This window comes from Agelaius tricolor, unplaced genomic scaffold, assembly GCF_023055355.1.
Source record: "Agelaius tricolor isolate 1412-34295 unplaced genomic scaffold, bAgeTri1.0.p SCAF_3, whole genome shotgun sequence".
Taxonomy (NCBI): Eukaryota; Metazoa; Chordata; class Aves; order Passeriformes; family Icteridae; genus Agelaius; species Agelaius tricolor.
In genome coordinates this window covers 68933758-68956797 of record NW_027269263.1, presented here as the reverse complement: position 1 = coordinate 68956797, position 23040 = coordinate 68933758, and the positions used below count along the sequence as shown (strand labels likewise).

General features: G+C 50.7%; 1 protein-coding gene and 1 long non-coding RNA gene across 2 annotated transcripts; both read right to left on the bottom strand.

The window, feature by feature from the left end:
- Window positions 1–1825: 1825 nt before the first annotated feature.
- On the bottom strand, window positions 1826–21015 carry SLC35B4 (solute carrier family 35 member B4). Its single transcript, XM_071424198.1, has 10 exons — window positions 20800–21015; window positions 13818–13931; window positions 13252–13354; window positions 11630–11679; window positions 9401–9482; window positions 7312–7372; window positions 6816–6925; window positions 5867–5942; window positions 5100–5175; window positions 1826–4300 (listed from the first exon to the last, which is right to left on the bottom strand). The coding sequence occupies exons 1-10, from the start codon at window positions 20874–20876 to the stop codon at window positions 4048–4050; spliced, it is 1002 nt and encodes a 333-aa protein (XP_071280299.1). The 5' UTR covers window positions 20877–21015; the 3' UTR covers window positions 1826–4047.
- LOC139588598 (uncharacterized) lies at window positions 14037–18907 on the bottom strand. Its single transcript, XR_011678747.1, has 2 exons — window positions 14800–18907; window positions 14037–14740 (listed from the first exon to the last, which is right to left on the bottom strand). It is a non-coding gene; the product is annotated as an uncharacterized lncRNA (long non-coding RNA).
- Window positions 21016–23040: the final 2025 nt, after the last annotated feature.

The window sequence follows — 23040 nt, the reverse complement described above, 5'->3', positions numbered from 1 at the left end:
CATCTTATTTCCCAGCTGGAAAAAGGAATTATTTGTTTTCTGTGAGCAGGGGCTCGCCTGCATTTGTTTCAGAGAATAATATTGGAACATAATTCTCCTATTTTTGAATCAATTCTTGAGCCCTGAGCTTCCAAAACTTCCACCTGTGAGATCCCACGTGTTGGGGCCAGGGAATGCAGCCCTTGCATGGAAATAGGAAAAGGCATTTTAAAAGCACCAGGGAGAAGCTGAAGTTCCTAGACTCAACAAATTATCAATTTATTGCCTTTCCTCCCTCTGCTTTTCTGCCATTCCCAGACTACGGATCAAATTTCTAACCTGAAATTCAAATTCCTAGCCCAAAATTTAATTTCCTAACCCAAAACATCTGTGCTGCCCTTTCCTGCATCCTGAAGTGTGGAACATCTGGCTGAGGTTGAAGGCAGAATTTTGTGTGAATTACAGCAGAGTCCAACCTTAAACTGGTCAGGGTCAAACTGAGCCTGGAGTTTTACAGAGGATTTAAAGCTTTTGGAACAACCTCAGATTCTGATGTTTTGGGGATTTGAATCCTTTTGGAGAACCTCAGAGGAAGATTTGAGTCTTTTTGGGGAACGTCAAATTCCGATGGTTTGAGGATTTGAGTCTTTGGAGAACATCAAGTTCTGATTTGGGATTTTGAGTCTTCATGAAGAACCTCCGTCCCTGATTTGAATCTCTTCAGAAAACCTCAAATTCTGATGAAGATTTGAGTCTTTTTGGAGAACCTCAGATTCCGGTGGTTTGAGCATTTAAAGTTTTTTGGATAACCTCAAATTCTTATTTAAGTATTTGAGTTTTTGGGAGAACCTGACAGTCTGATGTCTTGAGTTTTTTTGGAGAATCTCAAATTCTGGTTTGAGGATTCGAGTCTTTTTGGAGAATTTCATATTCTAATGGTTTGAGGATTTGAATCTTTTTTGAGAACCTCAAATTCTGATTTAAGGATTTGATTTTTTTTGGGAGAACCTCAGATTCTGATGTTTTGAGGATTTAAAGTTTTCTGGAGAACCTCAAATTCCAATTTGAGGATTTGGGTCTTTTTGGAGAACCTGAAATTCTGATTTTTGAGTTTTTGGGAGAACCTGACAGTCTGATGTTTTGAGGGTTTGAGTCTTTTTGGAGAATCTCAGATTTTGATGGTTTAAGGACTTGAGTCTTTTTGGAGAACCTCAAATTCTGATTTCAGGATTGGAGTTTTTTGGGAGAACCTCAAATTCTGATGCTTTGAGGATTTGTGCCTCTTTGGAGAACCTCAAATTTTAACGGTTTAAGGACTTGAGTCTTTTTGGAGAACCTCAGTTCCTCATGGTTTGAGATTTCGAGTCTTTTTGGAGAACCTCAGATTCTGATGAAAATTTGAATCTTGCCTGGCACCCCAAATCTGGCCATTAGTGAGGATTGGAGTCTTGCTGGGAGACCTCAAATCCCAAATTTCCCCTTTCCCAGCTGCTCCCGGCTCCCATCGGTGCAGAATTTAGGGAAGCTTGGATCTGATGGTGGGATCTTCTCCAGAACTTCACCCAGCCAGGCTGAGTCTTTGCTATTTTCTCTTATATTAGAGAAAAATGGTGAGTTGTTACTTAGTTTGGATATTCATGGAAAATTTCTTCATGGGAAGGGTTGGGACAGGGCAGTGGAGTCCCCATCCCTGGGGGTGGAGGTGGCACTTGGGGACATTCATCAGTGGTGGCCCTTGCACTGCTGGGTGATCTCAGAGGGCTTTTCCAACCCAAATGATTCCATGGTTCCATGGATTTTCCAGCCACCAGCAAAGCAGGAAATGAGACACACACCCAGCAGCCGCTGAAGAGGATACAGATTTATTTCACTTTAAAAAAACCAACCCAAACCCCACCCCAAACCCAACCAGCCACCCCAAAAGCGGCCGGGCTCCTTCCCTTCTCCAGCCTCTGCTAAAAAATAGGTGCTCTGGTCTCTACACAAACATTAAACCCACACTAATCAGCAGCCCCAGCCTGGAGGGGGAGCCTGGGTTAATTCATTTTGGCTACCAAGGCCCCTCTGCCGGGACCTTTCCTGCTCTGTCCTGCAGCAGGAGGGAATTGCTGCCACTCCTGTGGCTCCATAAATACCCCAAACGCACTCGTCACGCTGGAAGTTAAAAAATGCCCCTGACAGCAACTAACAACCCAAGGTTGATGTGTTGGGAGTGAAAAGCACATGGTAAAAAACCAAAAAACAGGAGTGCCCAAATCCCCCAGATGTTCCCGTGTCCCACGGGAACTGGGGACAACGTGCAAGGTCCTGGAGAGGCAGAGGGACCCAGAGGATGCACAGGATGTGACACCTGGGAGCAGCTCCGTGTCAGCTCTGCTCAGCCCCTGGATCCTCAATCCCTGGATAAAACAACCCCTGGATGCCACAATCCCTGTATCCTACAATCCCTGGATAAAGCAACCCCTGGATCCTGCAATCCCTGGATCCCGCAATCCCTGGATCCCACAACCCCTGTATCCTACAATCCCTGGATAAAGCAATCCCTGTATCCTACAATCCCTGGATCCCACAATCCCTGGATCATTCAACAATCCCTGGATCCCACAATCCCTGGATCCAACAATCCCTGGATCAAACAATCTCTGGATAAAACAATCCCTGGATAAAACAACCGCAGGATCCCACAATCCCTGGATCAAACACCCCCGGACCTGGAGTTACAGATCCGGTGTTTCCCCGCCGTGTTTGATCTCTGAAGAACCTCACCAGTTACTCCCTGCTCCCAGAATCCTCCATCCCAAATTTCTGTCGGCTTCCCCACCTCCCCAGTCCCAGCTGAAGCTCCGTGTGAAGGGGAAAATCAGGGATAAAGGTTCTGCCTCTCTCTGGGTCCCTCCTGGAGCCACCACAAACAGCTGGAACAACACCTGTCCTACTCCAGGTCAGCCTCCCCATCCACAAATCCCTGCAAAAATCCCATGGCACTTGAAATTCAGCTTTTTCAGGCTCAGGAAAAATGGAAACGGAAAAAAAAAATCCTTCAGGAGGTTGGGATGGAGCTGCAGGTCCCGGCAGCACCATGCTGGCTCTGGGTGGGATGGAATTCCTTTTTCCCACACTGGGATTTGGGGCTGGGGCTAAACCAGTGCTCCCAGCACGGCATGGAGCCTTTCCCTTTTCCCACTCTGCTCCCAGCAAGGATGAGGCCATGGAAAGCTGGGAAGGGGATTATCCCAGACAGCTGATAAAAACAGAGGGAGGAAGTTTTGGAAAGGTGGCCTTGGCTCAGGGAATGCCTGGCAGGGAGGTGCTGCCTTTCCATCACTTTGGGATTTTTTTTTTCCATCATTTTTCCTTTGCTGTTCAAGCCCCTTCACCCCTCCACTGTCCCAGCTGAGCAGGGACAGCAGCATCACCACGGGAACAAGGTGCTGCTCCAGGAAAACTGCAGGGAAGCTCCAGGAAAAGCAGCCAGGGGTGGCACTGAGGGACAGGGAGCCTCTGTGCCAGGCTGGCACAAAAGCCATTAGGAAGCTGATCCCAAGGGATGGGAGGAGAACTGGGAGAGGAAGCCCAGGATGCACTGGGCAGACTGGGAGCTCCAGCCGGGGCTGTATCCCACATCCTCCCAGCACAGGGATCAGGGATTCCCACTGCAATGGGGCTCAGCCACCAGCTCCAGACACCGGGGCGATTAAAGGACGGCACCAAACTGGCTCAGGGTCCAGCTGATCCAAGGCAACAGCCATGGAAGTTGGGCTCCCAGGTTCCCAACAAAGCTCTGGATCAGCTTCTCCTTAAAAAGGGTTATTCCAATGGGAAAGGAAAAAATAAAAACAAAAAAGAAGCAAAAGGGGTTGCCTAAAAAATGCCAACTCACAGAAATGCCCAGATTGTTTCTCCATGATCCTTTCCCCAGGTTCCCAGTGGAAGCTCCCCATTCTCCCAGGAGCTTGGCACAGCCAACACCTCCCCTGGTACAAAAACACCCCCTGGATTGGGGGGGGCTCCCTGCTGCTCTGCTGTTCTGGAAAACACCCAAAAGCTCCCTGCGGGAATTCCCTGGATTCACTGCTCCTTGGGCCTGCCCCGGCTGCGGCAGCGCGCCAGGAGGGGCCCCAGGCTGTTCCACAGCTCCGTGTACATCAGGGTGCCCACAAAGACAAAGGCAGTGCCCAGCCAGTGCCAGCCCGTGAAGGGGTTCTGGAAGTACAGGATGGAGAAGATGAGGCTGACGAACTTGCGCAGCGTCACCACCAGCGTGACCGTCAGGGATGTGCACTCCGTGGTCAGGATGAAAACGCCGCGGATGCAGACGTACCTGGGGGCAGGAGCTAAGGGACGGCAGGCACGGAAACTGGGATTCCCTTTGGCAATGGGCAGCCTGCTGTGGATGGGGGAAATTCCCTCCTGGGATCAGCTGGGTTGGAACAGGACACATCAAACTCAGGGAAACCCCAAATCTCAGATGTCCCCACTAGAGCACAGAAGCTCCAAACTCCTCCATTTCCATGGAGCAGGAGTCCCAGAATCCCAGAACAAACCAGGCTGGAAAAGACCTTTGAGATCACTGAGTCCAGCCTAAAAAACAAAAATTCCCTTTCCCTGCATTTTTGGAGTTCCACCACCAGCAGCTCCCGAGGGCAGGGAAGACTCCCAAGGATTTATCTCCTCCTGGGAGCAGGAGGTAAGGGATAGCAGGCATGGAGATTGGGGATTTCCTTTGGGAATGGGAATGAGCAGGGAGATGGGCAGCCCGCTGTGGATGGGGAAATTCCCTCCTGGGATCAGCTGGGTTGGAATGGGACACATCAAACTCAGGGAAACCCTAAATCTCAGATGTCCCCAGTAGAGCAGCCAGGGCTCAGTTGGACAAGGGAAGCTCCAAACTCCTCCATTTCCATGGAGCAGGAGTCCCAAAATCCCAGAACAAACCAGGCTGGAAAAGACCTTGGAGATCACTGAGTCCAGCCTAAAAACCAGAAGCTCCCTTTCCCTGCGTTTTTGGAGTTCCAGCACCAGCAGCTCCCGAGGGCAGGGAAGACTCCCAAGGATTGAGGAAGGCGGCCCCAGCCCTGCTGTGCCGCCCCATAAAAGGTGGGATCAGGGATAAAGGATACTGGGTGATGACGTTCATCAGGAGGTAGAACCACATGATGGGCAGGGTCAGGCCGATCACCGGCACCTGGAACAGCTCTGCAGGGAAAAAGGGAACAAAAATGGGAAAAAGGGAAAAAGAATAGGATGAGGTCACTGCTGGAGGAGCCTCTCTCCTTGCCAGGCCTAAGCATGACCCAGGATTCCCTGCAGCCTTACACAGCCTGCAATTCCAGAGGGAAGAAGGGAAAATGAGGAAAAATATTAGGAGGAAAGCTCTGTCTTGGTCTGGTGCTGGAGGAATCCTCTCTGTTCCCACAGCAAATCCTGGGGAGCACCAGCAAAAAAAAAAAAAAATCCCAGCGGGTCCATGTTTACATCCCTTATTGAGGATCAGGCCCTGGTTCTCCCATTTCTGAGCTCCCACGCTCCTTTTCCCAGGGATCCCTCTTGGATGTGGCTGGTGTGTGGGAATTCGTAAAAAACTTGGAATTATGGAATGGTTAAAATTCCACCCCTGCCATGGCAGGGCCACCTCCCAGTGTCCCAGGCTGCTCCAGCCCCAGTGTCCAGCCTGGCCTTGGGCATTGCAGGGATGCAGGGGCAGCCCCAGCTGCTCTGGCAATTCCAGCCCAGGCAGGAGTTCCTTCCTGAAATTCCTCAAAATCCAAAAGGCCTGGAACACCCCAAGATGCCAGCATGCACAAGTGCAGGAATGAACTTCCCAGAGGATTTTCCAGAGGATGGGAAGGCCCAGGAGCAGGGATCCCTGAGCCCAGCACTCACTCACCAGACTGGCTGAAGAGCACGGCGTGCTGGTAAATGTTGGGAGCCAGGAGCAGGAATCCAGGGAGCGGCAACGCGTGCTGGGGGGAGAAACAGATCCAGGGTGGGATCAGGGGAGGGGAATCCAGCCCAATTCCCTGCTGGAAAGCAGCTGGATCACAGCAGGCTCCTCACTGCTCCCTCCTGCCAGTGTGGGGTCCTTTTTGTGCCCAGTGCAGGAGTGGGAAGGGTGTCACAGACATCTTGTATGAAAAAACAAGGACTGGATCTCCTGGCCAGGGGACCTCCTCTTGGTTTCTTTCCAGTGTGTGACCAGAAGCCAAATGCCTCTGGAAACCCCATCCATCCTGCAGCAAATCCCACTGGTTTAACTGGGACCAGGAGCCCAGCTCCAGGGATTGCCTGCAGGAGCAGAACCACCCCTCACAGGCCATGTGGGACTGGTCTCCTTCAGTGTGGGCTGGTTTTATCCCTTTGAGCCTCTCCTGATCCCAGATATTCCACCCCTAGGACGTGCAGTGGGAAAAGACCTCCCTGCAGCCATGACATTTGCTGAAAAATCCTTTCCTGAGGATTGTTCCTCCTGAGAAGCTGAGAGGCCTCAGGAACAAAATGTAACCAATGGTTATCTGCTGCTGTGGAATGCAACAGGTGCATCTGTGATTGGGCTCATGGGGTTGTTTCTAATTTATGGCCAATCACAGCCCAGCTGGCTCAGACTCTGTCCCAGACACAAACCTTTGTTATCATTCTTTGTTTTTCTATTCTTAGCCAGCCTTCTGATGGAATCCTTTCTTCTGTTCTTTTAGTGTGGTTTTAATGTAATATATACCATAAAATAACTCAGCCTTCTGAACCATGGAGCCAGATCCTCATCTCTTCCCTCCTCCTGGGACCCCTGTGGACACGGTCACAGAAGGGAGCTCGGAGCAGGGGGAGCCCCAGGCACTCACGTTGTAGAACAGGGCTTCCTTGGAGTGCTTCCCAAATTTCTTGTACAGTGTCTCCTGGAAAATCCCCATCCTGGCAGACATCAGCAGGGCAAAGGTGAGGGCAGCAATACCTGCAAGGGAAGCACAGCTCTGCAGCTTCAACTCACCAAATTTGGCTTTCAAGGGGGAAAAAACCCAAACAAACTGCCCAGGCTTGATAAGAAAACTGATAACGGTTTTGGGGTTTGATTACAGGTCTCCAAGAGATCCCTTAAAAATACCAGGGATGCAGTTTGTGCCCTACTGATAACAATCAATGCCAGATTTCCCAAAGAGCCACCAAGAGACCCAGGGTGGAGGTAGGGAATCGCAGATAAAGCCTCATCTGTGAAATCCTGTGCAGAGGAACACCTGGAGCAGCCCCAGCCCCTCTCCCTCTCTGCTCCAGGCAGGGCTGCCTTTGCCAAGAGAATTCCAAGAATCCTGGCAGTATCCCAGAAATGTGGCCCTCACGTACCCAGCAACCACCAGAGGAAAGCCTGGGGTCCATCCTCTTGACTTGAGCTGGAGTCAGATGCCTGAAGGGAGACACAAGAGTCACCAGGAGCCACCAGGTCCCTGCAGCAGCCCCAGGGAATGCAGATTCCAGCAAAAAAAGTGGCAGAGTCTGATCAAATCAGGATTTTTCCTGAAAGGAACGGCCTGGTTTGATGAGACTGAACTTTTTTAACTTTAACTTTTAACTTTTTTAACTTTTTAAACTTTTTTAATTACAAAAATAATCAGTGTTGCTTTTCAAGCCCTCAAAGTCAGCCCATTCCCAGATCCCTGTGTGGGGAGGTATCTCCATCCCATTCCCACGTTCCTGTGTCCCTATTTCCAGGTTCCTGTGTCCCCATTTCCACGTTCCTGTGTCCCCATCCCATCCCCAGGTTCCTGTGTCCCCATTCCCACGTTCCTGTGTCCCCATTCCCGGGTTCCTGTGTCCCCATCCCATTCCCAGTTTCCTGTGTCCCCATTCCCAGGTTCCTGTGTCCCCATTCCCACATTCCTGCGTCCCCATTCCCATGTTCCTGTGTCCCCATCCCCATGTTCCTGTGTCCCCATCCCATTCCCAGGTTCCTGTGTCCCCATCCCATTCCCATGTTCCTGTGTCTCCATTCCCACATTCCTGTGTCCCCATCCCATCCCCACATTCCTGTGTCCCCATTCCCAGGTTCCTGTGTCCCCATTCCCACATTCCTGCGTCCCCATTCCCATGTTCCTGTGTCCCCATCCCCATGTTCCTGTGTCCCCATCCCATTCCCAGGTTCCTGTGTCCCCATCCCATCCCCACATTCCTGTGTCCCCATTCCCAGGTTCCTGTGTCCCCATTCCCACATTCCTGTGTCCCCATCCCATTCCCAGGTTCCTGTGTCCCCATTCCCAGGTTCCTGTGTCCCCATTCCTACATTCCTGTGTCCCCATTCCTACATTCCTGTGTCCCCATTCCCAGGTTCCTGTGTCCCCATTCCCACGTTCCTGTGTTCCCATCCCATTCCCAGGTTCCTGTGTCCCCATTCCCACACTCCTGTGTCCCCATTCCCACATTCCTGTGTCCCCATCCCATTCCCAGGTTCCTGTGTCCCCATTCCCAGGTTCCCGTGTCCCCATCCCATTCCCAGGTTCCTGTGTCCCCATTCCCAGGTTCCTGTGTCCCTATTCCCAGAGATGACTCTCTAGGAAGGAATAAGAGCCCTGGCCAAGCCCATCAGGAGCTAAAACCAGACCTAAAACCAGGCCTAAAACCAGGCCTAAGCCAGGCCTGTGGTTAAGCAATTGAGGAGATGAGGCTGAGGGCACAGCTCCAGCTGGAGTTGCCTCAGCTCCCTCCCCGTGCTCCAGGGAAAATCAGATTTATTCACCTTTGCCACCAGTGTCAGCTCTGCCCCAGGCTCCAGCCCTGCTGGGAGCTGATGTGGATTAACTCAGGGCCAAGGCTGCAGAGCCCAGCCCTCCCCCAGCCACCCTGAGGGTGAAAAGCTCTGAAATGATGGGGAATTTGGAGCTGTGACAGCTCCCTTTGGTTTCCAGCCTCTCTGAGCTGGATTAAGTGCAGCCAATTTTCACTTTGTGCCATTTTTTTGTCATCAGCTGACGGGGTCAGGCCGTGGGTGCTGACCCAGAGAAAGCTCTGAGTGTGCTCCACGTGGATTTGCTTCCCTCCCTCCTGCTCTCCAAGCACAGGCACTTTATTTAAAGGTCAGGCTGGGTGACAACAGGAAAAACCCAGCCTGAAAGGCAACAATCTTTTGTGGGATGGAAGGAGGGAAGATTTCTGATGGATTTTTGTTTAGGATTCACCTGCTCCTGCCTGCCACACCAGGCAAGGAAAAGCAGCTTCTTTCTGTTACCTCTGAGGCCAAAAAAAAAAAAAATTTATTCCCAAAAAGCAGCGTGAGCAGGTGAAGATTTCATTTTATTACACCTGTAATAAAATGAAATCCCACAGGAAAATAGAACCAGGAGGAAAAGCTTTTGGGGAGCAGATGCAGAGGTAGGAGACACCTCCATGAAAAATCAGGCAAGGGGAATTGCTGAGGTTCCTTGTCCCCTCCCATCCTTACCACTTGCTTTGCAGACATGAAGGTGCAGGTGAAGATGCCCAGGGACACCAGGGCTATGGAGCTGTACTTGGACACGCTGTACCTGCACGGGGACAAGGGACACGTCACCAGCCCCACCCACCTGGCTCACATCCATCCCTGCCTGCCTGGGTTCTGCTCCAAACCTGGCATGAGGGCACGTTCCCACCTCCATTCCACCATTCCCATTCCCCACATTCCCACCTCCATTCCACCACTCCCATTCCCCACATTCCCACCTCCATCCCACCACTCCCATTCCCCACATTCCCACCTCCATTCCACCACTCCCATTCCCCACATTCCCACCTCCATTCCACCACTCCCATTCCCCACGTTCCCACCTCCATCCCACCACTCCCATTCCCCACATTCCCACCTCCATTCCACCACTCCCATTCCCCACGTTCCCACCTCCATCCCACCACTCCCATTCCCCACATTCCCACCTCCATTCCACCACTCCCATTCCCCACATTCCCACCTCCATTCCACCACTCCCATTCCCCACATTCCCACCTCCATCCCACCATTCCCATTCCCCACGTTCCCACCTCCATCCCACCATTCCCATTCCCCACATTCCCACCTCCATCCCACCATTCCCATTCCCCACATTCCCACCTCCATTCCACCATTCCCATTCCCCACATTCCCACTCCCATTCCCCACATTCCCACCTCCTAACCCGGGCAGGCCCAGCTGACTCCAGCTCAGCACCTCAGGAAGCTTTTCTCCCCACATTTATCCCACTTTATCCCAACACTTCTCCCAGTTTATGCCACAGCTCCAGCCTTGGCTCTGTGCAGGCACAGCTCAGAGTTATCAATGTTATTAATGTGTTATCAGCATGTTATTAATGTGTTATCAACATGCTATCAGCATGTTGTTAATGTGTAATCAACATGTTATTAATGTGTTATCAGCGTGTTATCAGCATGTTATTAATGTGTTATCAACGTGTTATCAGCATGTTATTAATGTGTTATCAACATGTTATCAGTGTGTTATTAATGTATTATCAACATGTTATCAGCATGTTATTAATGTGTTATCAACATGTTATCAGCGTGTTATTAATGTGTTATCAACATGTTATCAGTGTGTTATTAATGTGTTATCAGCATGTTATTAGTGTGTTATCAACATGTTATCAGCATGTTATCAGCATGCTATTAATGTGTTATCAACATGTTATCAGCATGTTATTAATGTGTTATCAACATGCTATCAGCATGTTGTTAATGTGTTATCAACATGTTATCAGCGTGTTATTAATGTGTTATCAACATGCTATCAGCATGTTATGAGCATGTTATTAATGTGTTATCAACGTGTTATCAGCGTGTTATTAATGTGTTATCAACATGCTATCAGCATGTTGTTAATGTGTTATCAACATGTTATCAGTGTGTTATTAATGTGTTATCAACATGCTATCAGCGTGTTATTAATGTGTTATCAGCATGTTATCAGCATGTTATTAATGTGTTATCAACATGTTATCAGCATGTTGTTAATGTGTTATCAACATGTTATCAGCATGTTGTTAATGTGTTATCAGCATGTTATTAATGTGTTATCAACATGTTATCAGCATGTTGTTAATGTGTTATCAACATGTTATTAATGTGTTATCAGCATGTTATTAATGTGTCATCAACATGTTATCAGCGTGTTATCTGCATGCTATTAATGTGTTATCAACATGTTATCAGCATGTTATTAATGTGTTATCAACATGTTATCAGCATGTTGTTAATGTGTTATCAACATGTTATTAATGTGTTATCAGCATGTTATTAATGTGTCATCATGTTATCAGCGTGTTATCTGCATGCTATTAATGTGTTATCAACATGTTATCAGCGTGTTATTAATGTGTTATCAGCATGCTATTAATGTGTTATCAGCACTGCTGGAGGCACAATCCCCAGCAGAAGGGAGGCACTGAGCTCCCCCCAAGCACAGCATCCAGAAAAGCCAGCAGTGAACACAGCTGTGGAAAATCTCTCCCCAGCCCAAAATTCCAGCCAAGAAAGGAGGGAGAGGTGGGAATGCACAAGGAGCTATTCCAGCCTCTGTGCCATGCTCTCTGTCCCAGTTTCCCACCATTAAAATCAGAATATTTAACAGGAGAAGTGATGGCACAAAACACCCAGCAGGGTTTAATCCGGAGCATTCCCTAAAGAGATGAGGTTTGGGATTTACCTTTTCTTCAGGATGATGATCCCCAGAGCCATGCTTGCTATGAGAGAACCCTGGGAGAATAAACAAGAAGAGAAAACAAAACAGGAGGTCAGCAGGCCAGAATGCCCCAGCTTGGGATGCTCATCCCAAAGGGACACTGCAAGAACACCAAGAGAAACTCCAGGTTTGGAGCAGGAAAACTGACAGGGAGAAGGAACAGCACCCTTGAGGTTGGATATTGGGAAAACTCCAGCCCTGGAGGGATTTGCAAGCCCTGTGGATGTGGCACTTGGGGACAGGGGGCAGTGGTGGCCTGGCAGTGCTGGGAATGGTTGGACTCCATGAGTTCAAAGTTCTTTTCCTGCCTCGATGATTCCATGAGTGTGAGTCCCTTCACCCAGGAGGAGGTGAGCTGGGTGCCTTGGGAACAAGGACTGGATCTCCTGGCCAGGGGACCTCCTCTTTCTTTTCTTTTCAGTGTGTGACCAGAAGCCAAATGCCTCTGGAAACCCCATCCATCCTGCAGCAAATCCCACTGGTTTAACTGGGACCAGGAGCCCGGCTCCAGGGATTGCCTGCAGGAGCAGAACCACCCCTCACAGGCCATGTGGGACTGGTCTCCTTCAGTGTGGGCTGGTTTTATCCCTTTGAGCCTCTCCTGATCCCAGATATTCCACCCCTAGGACGTGCTGTGGGAAAAGACCTCCCTGCAGCCATGATATTTGGTGAAAAATCCTTTCCTGAGGATTGTTCCTCCTGAGAAGCTGAGAGGCCTCAGGAACAAAATGTAACCAATGGTTATCTGCTGCTGTGGAATGCAACAGGTGGGTCTGGGATTGGGCTCATGTGGTTGTTTCTAATTAATGGCCAATCACAGCCCAGCTGGCTCAGACTCTCTGTCCAAACTTTTGTATTGACTCTTTCCTTTTCTATTCTTAGCCAGCCTTGTGATGAAATCCTTTCTTCTCTTCTTTTAGTATAGTTTTAATATAATATATTTCATAAAATAATAACTCAGCCTTCTGAAACCTGGAGTCAGATCCTCATCTCTTCCCTCCTCCTCAGACCCCTGTGGACACGGTCACACCTCCCACCAGGAGATTTTGTTACTCCCAACAGCTGGGGCTCCATTTCCCTGGGGTTTAAAAGATCTTTTAGCCTGGCACTCATCCACACTTAAGTTAAGATGCAGTTTAATGGTTTTTTTTTTTCCCCAAAGCAAAGACCTGTGCAGGTGGAATTAATCCCAAATCCCAAATCCCAAATCCATGCTCTCTGACCATGATGTTCAAGACCAGAACATGAACCACTCGGTGGCAGGGAAAGCTGGATCCCTTTGGCCAGCCAGAGTTCAGGATTGGTTTTGTCAGAATCTGCCAGGAGCTGCCACTTCTCCCTCAGCTCTGGAATTCCAAAGCCTGTCTGAGCCTGTTTCCCTGCCTGTCCATTAAGCTGGAGTTTAATGATCAACACCATGAAGTGAAAGCTTTGGAGCTAAGCTTTGGAGCGAGGCTGCTGGAATTCAGGATCTCCTGGGGGCTTGGTGCTCTCTCAGGACACATGGAGCAGGAACAGTTCCAGCAGAAAGGATGGAATGGGGGCCCCAGGAGGATGAGGAGGATGAGGATGAGGAGGGGGCTCACCGAGCGGAAGATCATGTGCAGCGGCATGGCGATGTTCAGGTTCAGGGCGTAGTTATTGACCACGCTGACGGTGAAGAACATGGCCACCATGATGAAATAGTTCCTGGAACGGGGAAAAATACCTGGGAGATGTGCAGGAACCTCCCTGAGATGCTGAGAGAGCCCTCAGGAATGCACAGAGAGGTCTGGAGCAGGGCAGAGCTCTTGGCTCTGTCACCGAGCCTGTCCCCAGTGGAGAAATGTGAAGTGAATTTGGGTGATTTTTGAGGAAAACTTTCTCTTCCCACTCCCACCACACCAAATCCCAGAGGTGAAAAGCTCCTGAAGCACAACAAACTCTGTGCAAAACTCTGCCCTGTTCCTGTGACAGGGAATGGCAACTTCCCATTGAAAATTCCTGATAAAAGAGTGTGGATTTTACCCGGCCTGACAGCTTCCCAAGGCGGCTCTGCAGAGGATGGACGCCATTTCCAGAGGACACGTGGAAAATCCATTTCATGAAAAGCTTTTTGGAGATAGGAGAAAGATCCAGGCAACCCCTGCTGGGGCCAACCCTGGGACTGTACCTGATGGGGATGGCCGGGCGCTTCCTGCCGAAGTTGGCCTCGAAAATGAAACCTTCCACAGCGATGAACAGGAACTGGGAGAAGGTGACGATGTTCCCACAGCCGGGGAACCGCCTGCAGCCGGGAGAGACAGGAATCAGAGCCAGGCATGGGGAACTAACACTGGCACCCACAAAGACTGGGAGTGCTGTCCCTGTACCCAGAATCCTGTCCCTGTGCCCAGAGTCCTGTCCCTGTACCCAGAATCCTGTCCCTTTTCCCAGAATCCTGTCCCTATTCCCAGAATCCTGTCCCTTTTTCCAAACTCCTATCCCTCTGCCCAGAATCCTGTCCCTATTCCCAGAATCCTGTCCCTTTTCCCAGAATCCTGACCCTATTCCCAGAATCCTGTCCCTGTGCCCAGAATCCTGTCCCTTTTCCCAGAATCCTGACCCTATTCCCAGAATCCTGTCCCTGTACACAGAATCCTATCCTTATTCCCAGAGTCCTGTCCCTATTCCCCAAATCCTGTCCCTATTCCCAGAATCCTGTCCCTGTACCCAGAATCCTGTCCCTTTTCCCAGAATCCTGTCCCTGTACACAGAATCCTGTCCCTGTACACAGAGTCCTGTCCCTATTCCCAGAATCCTGACCCTATTCCCAGAATCCTGTCCCTGTACACAGAATCCCAGCCCTTTTTCCAAACTCCTTTCCCTTTTTCCAAACTCCTGTCCCTATTCCCAGAATCCTGTCCCTATACCCAGAATCCTGTCCCTTTTTCTAAAATCCCAACCTTTTTTCCAAACTCCTATTCCTATTCCCAGAATCCTGTCCCCTTTTCCAGAATCCTGTCCCTTTTTCCAAAATCCCAACCCTTTTCCCAGAATCCTGTCCCTTTCCCCAGAATCCCAACCCTTTTTCCAAACTCCTGTCCCTTTTCCAAACTCCTGTCCCTTTTTCCAAACTCCTATTCCTTTTCCCAGAATCCTGACCCTTTTCCCACAATCCTGACCCTATTCCCAGAAGCCAGAATCCCTTTTCCCAGAAGGAGACCTACCCTGGAGGAGCTTTACTCAGGGTTTATTCACCTGAGCTTGTGCAAACTCCTGCAGGGTGTTCCCTCCACCATTTCCCAAGAGGAACAGGTCAGTCAGGTCAGGAAGGGAAAGCAAAACCCGCTGGATCTCCCTCTTTCCCATGGGAAGTGCCTTTAGGAGGACTCTGTCCCTCCCTAAAAGCTGCTGAGTTTGTCAGAGGTTGGGTAATCTGAGGTAATCTGCTTTTCCAGGGGGAAAAGGCAGCTGGAAATTCAATATTCCTCATTCCTGCTGCAGGAGAGAAGTGCCAAGGTCAGCTCTGTGCTGGCAGAGTGTGCCTGGTTTAGGTTTGCTCTGTTCCCTCTGAAAAAGCTTCAGCTCCCCTGGGATTTCAGGATGCAGAAAAACCCTTTTGGTTGTGAATTCCAGAACGGACCAAAACTCCAGGATGCAGAAAAACCCTTTTGGTTGTGAATTCCAGAATGGACCAAAACTCCTCGCAGGAGCCCAGAAAAGCCCTGGATGCAGAAATCCCACATGACACCAACTCCAGCAGGCTTCAAAATGCACCACATTCTGTCAGAGCTCAACAGGGACCCTCTCAGTCCCCTTTTTGTCCCCTCTAGAGGGACCCAGGAGTGCAGGAATGCCACCACCACCACCTCTGAGCAAACCAAGGGTTTGTTTATCCTGAGGGAACAGGAATTCCACACCAGGGAATTCAAACAAAGCCTCCCCTGAGCAGCTCCCCTGGGAATTCAGGATGCAAAAAAACCCTTTTGGTTGTGAATTCCAGAACGGACCAAAACTCCAGGATTTCCAAAAAACCCTTTTGGTTGTGAATTCCAGAATGGACCAAAACTCCAGGATGCAAAAAACCCTTTTGGTTGTGAATTCCAGAATGGACCAAAACTCCTCGCAGGAGCCCAGAAAAGCCCTGGATGCAGAAATCCCACATGACACCAACTCCAGCAGGCTCCAAAATGCACCACATTCTGTCAGAGCTCAACAGGGACCCTCTCAGTCCCTTTTTGTCCCCTCTAGAGGGACCCAGGAGTGCAGGAATGCCACCACCACCACCTCTGAGCAAACCAAGGGTTTATCCTGAGGGAACAGGAATTCCACACCAGGGAATTCAAACAAAGCCTCCCCTGGGATTTCAGGATGCAAAAAAACCCTTTTGGTTGTGAATTCCAGAATGGACCAAAACTCCTCACAGGAGCCCAGAAAGCCCTGGATGCAGAAATCCCACGTGACATCCATGGTTGCTCATCCACCTCTGAGCAAACCAAGTGTTTATCCTGAGGGAACAGGAATTCCACAGCAGGGAATTCAACCAAAGCCTCCCTGAGCAGCTCCAGGGAGCAGGGAAGGATTTCCTGGGAAGCAGAAGCTCAGAGGAGGCTGTGACAGGGCAGAAAATGAGAAGTGGGAGATGCAGGGATTTTAGGGAATCTTTTCCCTTTTCTGCTGCAAGGCAGAAACTGAGGCCAAGCATTCCTGGGAGAGTCCTGCTCCTCGTGGAACACGCTGTCCCTGGATGCAGCTTTGCAGGATTCAAGCTGGGAAATGCTCTGGAAAATGGGAATTTCCAAGCTGTCTCCTCCAAATCCTCCTCTGTCAGCCCCACAGAGCTCTCAGCAGCAGCAACACCTGGGGAATGCTGGGCTGAGGAAGCAAAAGGGGAATTTCTTTTACTGGAAAAATCCCCTTTTCCCTGCTTTTTCCAGGGATGGGCACCACCCTGAGCCACTTCCCTCTGCCCACCTGCCAGTCCCCATGTTCTTCCCAGAGGAAGAATTATCCATAAAACTTCATTGTCCATAAAACTTCATTATCCACAAAACTTCACCATCCACAAAACTTCAGCCCTGAAGCTGGAAGGTCCAAAAGCTCCTGGGAGAAAGAGAAGAGACCTTGAAGCAGAGCAGGATTGCCAATCTTATCTCCAGCCTTATCTGCAGCCTTTCAGCTCCAGAGAGGATCACAAGGAGCTGGAAACCTGGGATAACCCCAGGCTGGGCTTTGCCTCCTCCCAGAGCCCTAGACATGACCCCATTTTATCAGCACTGTTGGCACTCAGGGTTTTGTGCTGGCTGATAAGACACAGATAAGAATTCTGGGCTCCTTTTCTGGCTTATAACCCTCACTCAGATGCACCTAAAAATGAGATAAATCCTGATCTGCCAACTCTCAGTATCTGCTTCAGCTGTAGGCAACTGGAAAGAATCCTCCCAGCAAGAAATTTCCCTGCTCTCTCTCTCTCTCTCCTACCTCACCACATGGAAAGGGAGAAAATCTGATTTTTTGGGGCCTGATTATGTCCCTTGCACAGCAATTTGAGCCCCTCAAATGAAGAAATGGGAGATTCCTTGTTCTGCCTCCACAGCCCAGCAGAAATATTTCTCTCCTCTGCCCTGCAGCCATTCTCCACACATTTAAATGTTCTTTGTGTGCCCTCAGGCATTTCCAGACTAAACAATTCTCATTCCTTTGCTTTCCTTATAAATCCTGAGCAAATTTCTTCCCAATCACCTTTGCTACTCCTCACCAGCCTTTTCCAGGATTTTGCTTGTTATGGGAATATCAGAGCTGGGATATTTGGAATATCAATATTCATCTGCAGGGGGAACTTTTCCTTCCAAAACCCAATGAAATAATTGCTGTTATCCCAATTTTGGGACTAAAGGTGAGCAGGGCAAGTAAAAGGCACAGGAATTGAGATGTTAGGAGTGGAGGAATTTTAGAAGTGGATGAGAGGTGCTGCTTGAAAGAAGGTTTTGTGTGAAAAGCAGCTTTTCCTTGATGCCTGCACTTGGGACTTCTGGAATTTGCTCCTCTGGCCCTCAGTCACCTTTGAATAACTCAGTCTTCGAACAGGGTTTAAGTTTTGCTTTAAGGTTTGCTTGGAGGAGAAACGAGTGGCAAAAAAAGCTAAATCCAAAGGGTTTTTTTCTTGCTTCCAAAGGGTTCATTTCTCCTCTGTCATCCAGGCAGGAAAGGCAGAGATTGGAGCAATCCCTGAGGGGAAAAACAACTCCTCCCACAAGGCCTCTTCTTCCAGGAACTGCTGCTGGGTTTACCCAGGGATTGTGCCCCTGGATCCCAGTTTGGAGCAAATATCCCAACTGCTGGGTTTTGCAGTCCCCTTTTTCTCTATACCCTGGGGTTCTGATGGGCTGGGAGGGATGAGGGGCTGCTTCTGGAAGCTGGAGTGCACTGAGGAGGGCTCAGGGGTGCAGCCCCACGCTGGCTCACTGGGATTTCACACTCCAAAGCAGCTCAGGCATCGCTCTGCTCCCAGTCAGGCTTTCCCAGCCTCCTGAGCAGCCCTCTGCAAACCCTGCCAGCCTTCCTCCAGCACGGCGAGGACAAGGAGAGCCACAAAAACATTGGGGGGAGTGAGGAAGGGGAGAGCCACAAAAACACCAGGGGGAGTGAGGAAGGGGAGATCCCCAAAAACATTGGGGTGAGGAAGGTGAGATCTCCAAAAACACCAGGGTGAGTGAGGAAGGTGAGATCCCCAAAATCATCAGGGTGAGTGAGGAAGGTGAGATCCCCAAAAACACCAGGGTGAGGAAGGCGAGATCCCAAAATCATCAGGGGAGGAAGGTGAGATCCCCAAAAACACCAGGATGAGGAAAGTGAGATCCCCAAAAACACCAGGATGAGTGAGGAAGGTGAGAGCCACAAAAACTTTTCAGGGGGAAGAAGGTGAGATGCCCAAAAACATTGGGGTGAGGAAGGTGAGATCCCAAAAACACCAGGGTGAGTGAGGAAGGTGAGATCCCCAAAAACATTGGGGTGAGAAAGGTGAGATCCCCAAAATCATCAGGATGAGGAAGGTGAGATCCCCAAAAACACCAGGATGAGTGAGGAAGGTGAGAGCCACAAAAACACCAGGGTGAGTGAGGAAGGTGAGATCCCAAAATCATCAGGGAAGGAAGGTGAGATCCCAAAAACATTGGGGTGAGGAAGGTGAGATCCCCAAAAACACCAGGATGAGGAAGGTGAGATGCCCAAAAACACCAGGGTGAGTGAGGAAGGTGAGATCCCCAAAATCATCAGGGAAGGAAGGTGAGATCCCCAAAATCATCAGGGAAGGAAAGTGAGATCCCAAAAACACTAGGATGAGTGAGGAAGGTGAGATCCCAAAATCATCAGGGAAGGAAGGTGAGATCCCAAAAACATTGGGGTGAGGAAGGTGAGATCCCAAAATCATCAGGGAAGGAAGGTGAGATCCCCAAAAACATTGGAGTGAGGAAGGTGAGATCCCCAAAAACATTGGGGTGAGGAAGGTGAGATGCCCAAAAACACCAGGGGGAGTGAGGAAGGTGAGATCCCCAAAATCATCAGGGGAGGAAGGTGAGATCCCCAAAATCATCAGGGGAGGAAGGTGAGATCCCCAAAAACACCAGGATGAGGAAAGTGAGATCCCCAAAAACACCAGGATGAGTGAGGAAGGTGAGATCCCCAAAAACATTGGGGTGAGGAAGGTGAGATCCCCAAAATCATCAGGATGAGGAAGGTGTGATCCCCAAAATCATCAGGGGAGGAAGGTGAGATCCCAAAAACACTAGGATGAGTGAGGAAGATGAGAGCCACAAAAACTTTTCGGGGGGGAAGGTGAGATCCCCAAAAACATCAGGGGGAGGAAGGTGAGATCCCCAAAAACACCAGGGGGAGGAAGGTGAGATCCTCAAAATCATCAGGGGTGGAAAGTGAGATCCCAAAAACACCAGGATGAGTGAGGAAGGTGAGAGCCACAAAAACCAGGGTGAGGAAGGTGAGAGCCCCAAAAACACCAGGGTGAGTGAGGAAGATGAGAGCCACAAAAACTTTTCAGGGGAGGAAGGTGAGATCCCCAAAAACACCAGGATGAGGAAGGTGAGATGCCCAAAAACACCAGGGTGAGTGAGGAAGGTGAGATCCCCAAAATCATCAGGGGAGGAAGGTGAGATCCCAAAATCATCAGGGGAGGAAGGTGAGATGCCCAAAAACACCAGGATGAGTGAGGAAGGCAAGATCCCCAAAAACATCAGGATGAGGAAGGTGAGATGCCCAAAAACATTGGGGTGAGGAAGGTGAGATCCCCAAAATCATCAGGGTCAGGAAGGTGACATCCTCAAAAGCATCAGGATGAGGAAGGTGTGATCCCCAAAATCATCTGAGTGAGGAAGGTGAGATCCCCAAAAACACCAGGGTGAGTGAGAAAGGTGAGATCCCAAAATCATCAGGGGAGGAAGGTGAGATCCTCAAAAACACTGGGGTGAGGAAGGTGAGATCCCCAAAATCATCTGAGTGAGGAAGGTGAGATCCCCAAAAACACCAGGGTGAGGAAAGTGAGATCCCCAAAAACACCAGGGTGAGTGAGGAAGGTGAGATCCTCAAAGACATCAGGATGAGGACGGTGAGATCCCCAAATTCATCACGGTGAGGAAAGTGAGATCCCCAAAATCAAAAGCCTCCAGCCTGGGAACTCAAGGGGACTCAGTGACTTTGCAGGTGGAAAATCGAGTGACGATCCCAGGTGGAAAACATTCCAAGCTCGCACTCTCAGGTGTACAACATTCCCTGCTGTCCCCGGGGCCAGCTCCTGCCTTGTCCCGGGGATTTCAGCGCTGTCCGGGATGGGGACAGCGGAGAGGGGACATCCCGGTGCCCGGACAGGTCACCGACACGGCCCACAGCCAGGGAACAACCCCAAAACACCCCCAAACCCCCCAAACCCCATCCAGCAGGGACGGGAGGCGATGATCCAGCTCTGGGCTCCTTCATGAGGGGCACCAAGGCCTGAGGGGTGAAACCCCCTCAGTGCCCCCACACCCCAAATCCCCCCAGTCTCCCAAACCTACCCTGGCACCGCTCCGTACCCTCACACACTCTGAGGCCTCACCCCAGGAATCCCACAGGAATGGGCTCCCCTGAGCGTTTATGTCCCCCAAATCCTCCCCGCGGCCCCGCACCTGGCCAGCAGCTCCAGGAACACCACGTTGCTGCAGCAGCCGCCGAACACCAGCCCCACCGCCACGGCCGGGTGCATGGTGTCGCTCCGGGCAACGAGGCGGCGTCCCGGGCCGCGGCCGCATCCCGATCCCGGGACTCTGCCCCGCTCCCGGCCCCGGCCCCGGCCCCGCCGCCCCCGCTTCCTCCGGCCGCCGGTAGTTCGCTCCCCGCCTGCCGCCTCGGGGACTACAACTCCCGGCAGGCTCTGCGCTGCCTCAGCGCGGCTCCCGGCGGGCGCTCCGCCGCGGGGCACGAGGGGAGTTGTAGTTCTGGTCTGAAGGGTGTAATGGCGGCGCTGAGGTGGCGTCAGGAGGAGGCGCGGCTGCGGCGCTGATTGTGGCGGGGAGCAGCCCGTAGTTGACTTTTTGGGGTTATTTAGTGACCCTAAAACGCCAGTTAGAGGCAGTTCCTAAGGATGCTGTGCCAAAGAATTCCCTCGCTGTTCAGAATAATAATTATTATTGAAAGGGAGAGCTGGCGGTGCCTCCCCTGGAGGGGAGAAGGCTCCAGGGAGAGCTTCCAGCACATTGCAGGCCTGAAGGGGCTCCAGGAGAGCTGCAGAGGGACTGGGGCCAAGGCCTGCAGGGACAGCACCCAGGGAATGGCTCCCAGTGCCAGAGGGCAGCCATGGATGGGATCTTGGCAATGAGGAATTCCTGCCTGGGCTGGAATTGCCAGAGCAGCTGGGGCTGCCCCTGCATCCCTGGCAGTGCCCAAGGCCAGGCTGGACACTGGGGCTGGAGCAGCCTGGGACAGTGGGAGGTGTCCCTGCCCATGGCAGGGGTGGCACTGGGTGGGCTGTAAGGTCCCTTCCCACCCAAACCATTCAGTGATTCTGTTCCCTTGCTCCAGTCCTTCCCCACAAATCATTCTGCTGTCCTTACGTGACCCTGCAGGACACAGCAGTTCACAGACAAAGCCTGGAGAATCTGTTTTGTAGAGCCCCATGAAATGCTGGCAGCTCTGCCAGGGACCATTCCAGGGAAGTGCTCCCCTGGTGCTTAAAGAGACAAGGAAATACTTCTCCAGACCACAAACCCGGAATGTTTCCATGGGGGCCGTAAACGTTCATGAGGGTTTCACAATTTCCTTTTTACGGCCTCATAATCTTTACTGGGTTTTAATTATGCCACAGTCCTGAAGCCTGTGCCAGACACAATAGGAAAGGTGGATGGAAAAGCAAATTGCTCTGATTCCTTTCATAGTTCGAGTGTCAGCCTCCAGCACATCCTCTCCTGAGGGTTTCTTCCCTTTTTTATCCTCTTATGATACAAACCTGATATAAATTCATTTATTGGATGTACACGCATGGGCAGGGATAGGAGAGAGAGGGATGGATGATGGATGGATGGATGGATGGATGGATGGATGGATGGATGGATGATGGATGATGGATGGATGGATGGATGATGGATGGATGGATGATGGATGGATGGATGGATGGATGGATGGATGGATGGATGATGGATGGATGGAGGGATGGATGGATGATGGATGGATGGATGATGGATGGATGGATGGATGGATGGATGGATGATGGATGGATGGATGGATGGAGGGATGGATGGATGATGGATGGATGGATGATGGATGGATGATGGATGGATGGATGGATGGATGATGGATGGATGGATGGATGGATGATGGATGATGGATGGATGGATGATGGATGATGGATGGATGGATGGATGGATCCATGGATCCATGGATAGATGGATGGATGGATGATGGATTGATGGATGGATGGATGGATGGATGGATGGATGGATGATGGATGGATGATGGATGGATGGATGGATGGATGGATGATGGATGGATGGATGGATGGACGGATGGATGGATGGATGGATGGATGGATGGATGATGGATGAACAGATGGATCCATGGATGGATGATGGATGGATGGATCCATGGATGGATGGATGGACAGATGGATGGATCCATGGATGGATGGATGGACAGCCCATCCATGGATACCAAGGTGTGGATCCCCCCCAGCCTCATCCCCTGCCATTCACGGACAGCTCTGCCTGGAGGGGGTTGCTGGGGAGCCTTTCCACTGAGGCTCCTTTGTCTCTGGCTGCAGCAGTTTTATTTTATTGGCATGAACCATAACTGCAGATCTCGTTCTGGATGTGGTACATGGCAGTGAGGGGAGGCCCTCAGACAGGGAGGAGGTCCCAAGAGGAAATTAACACTTC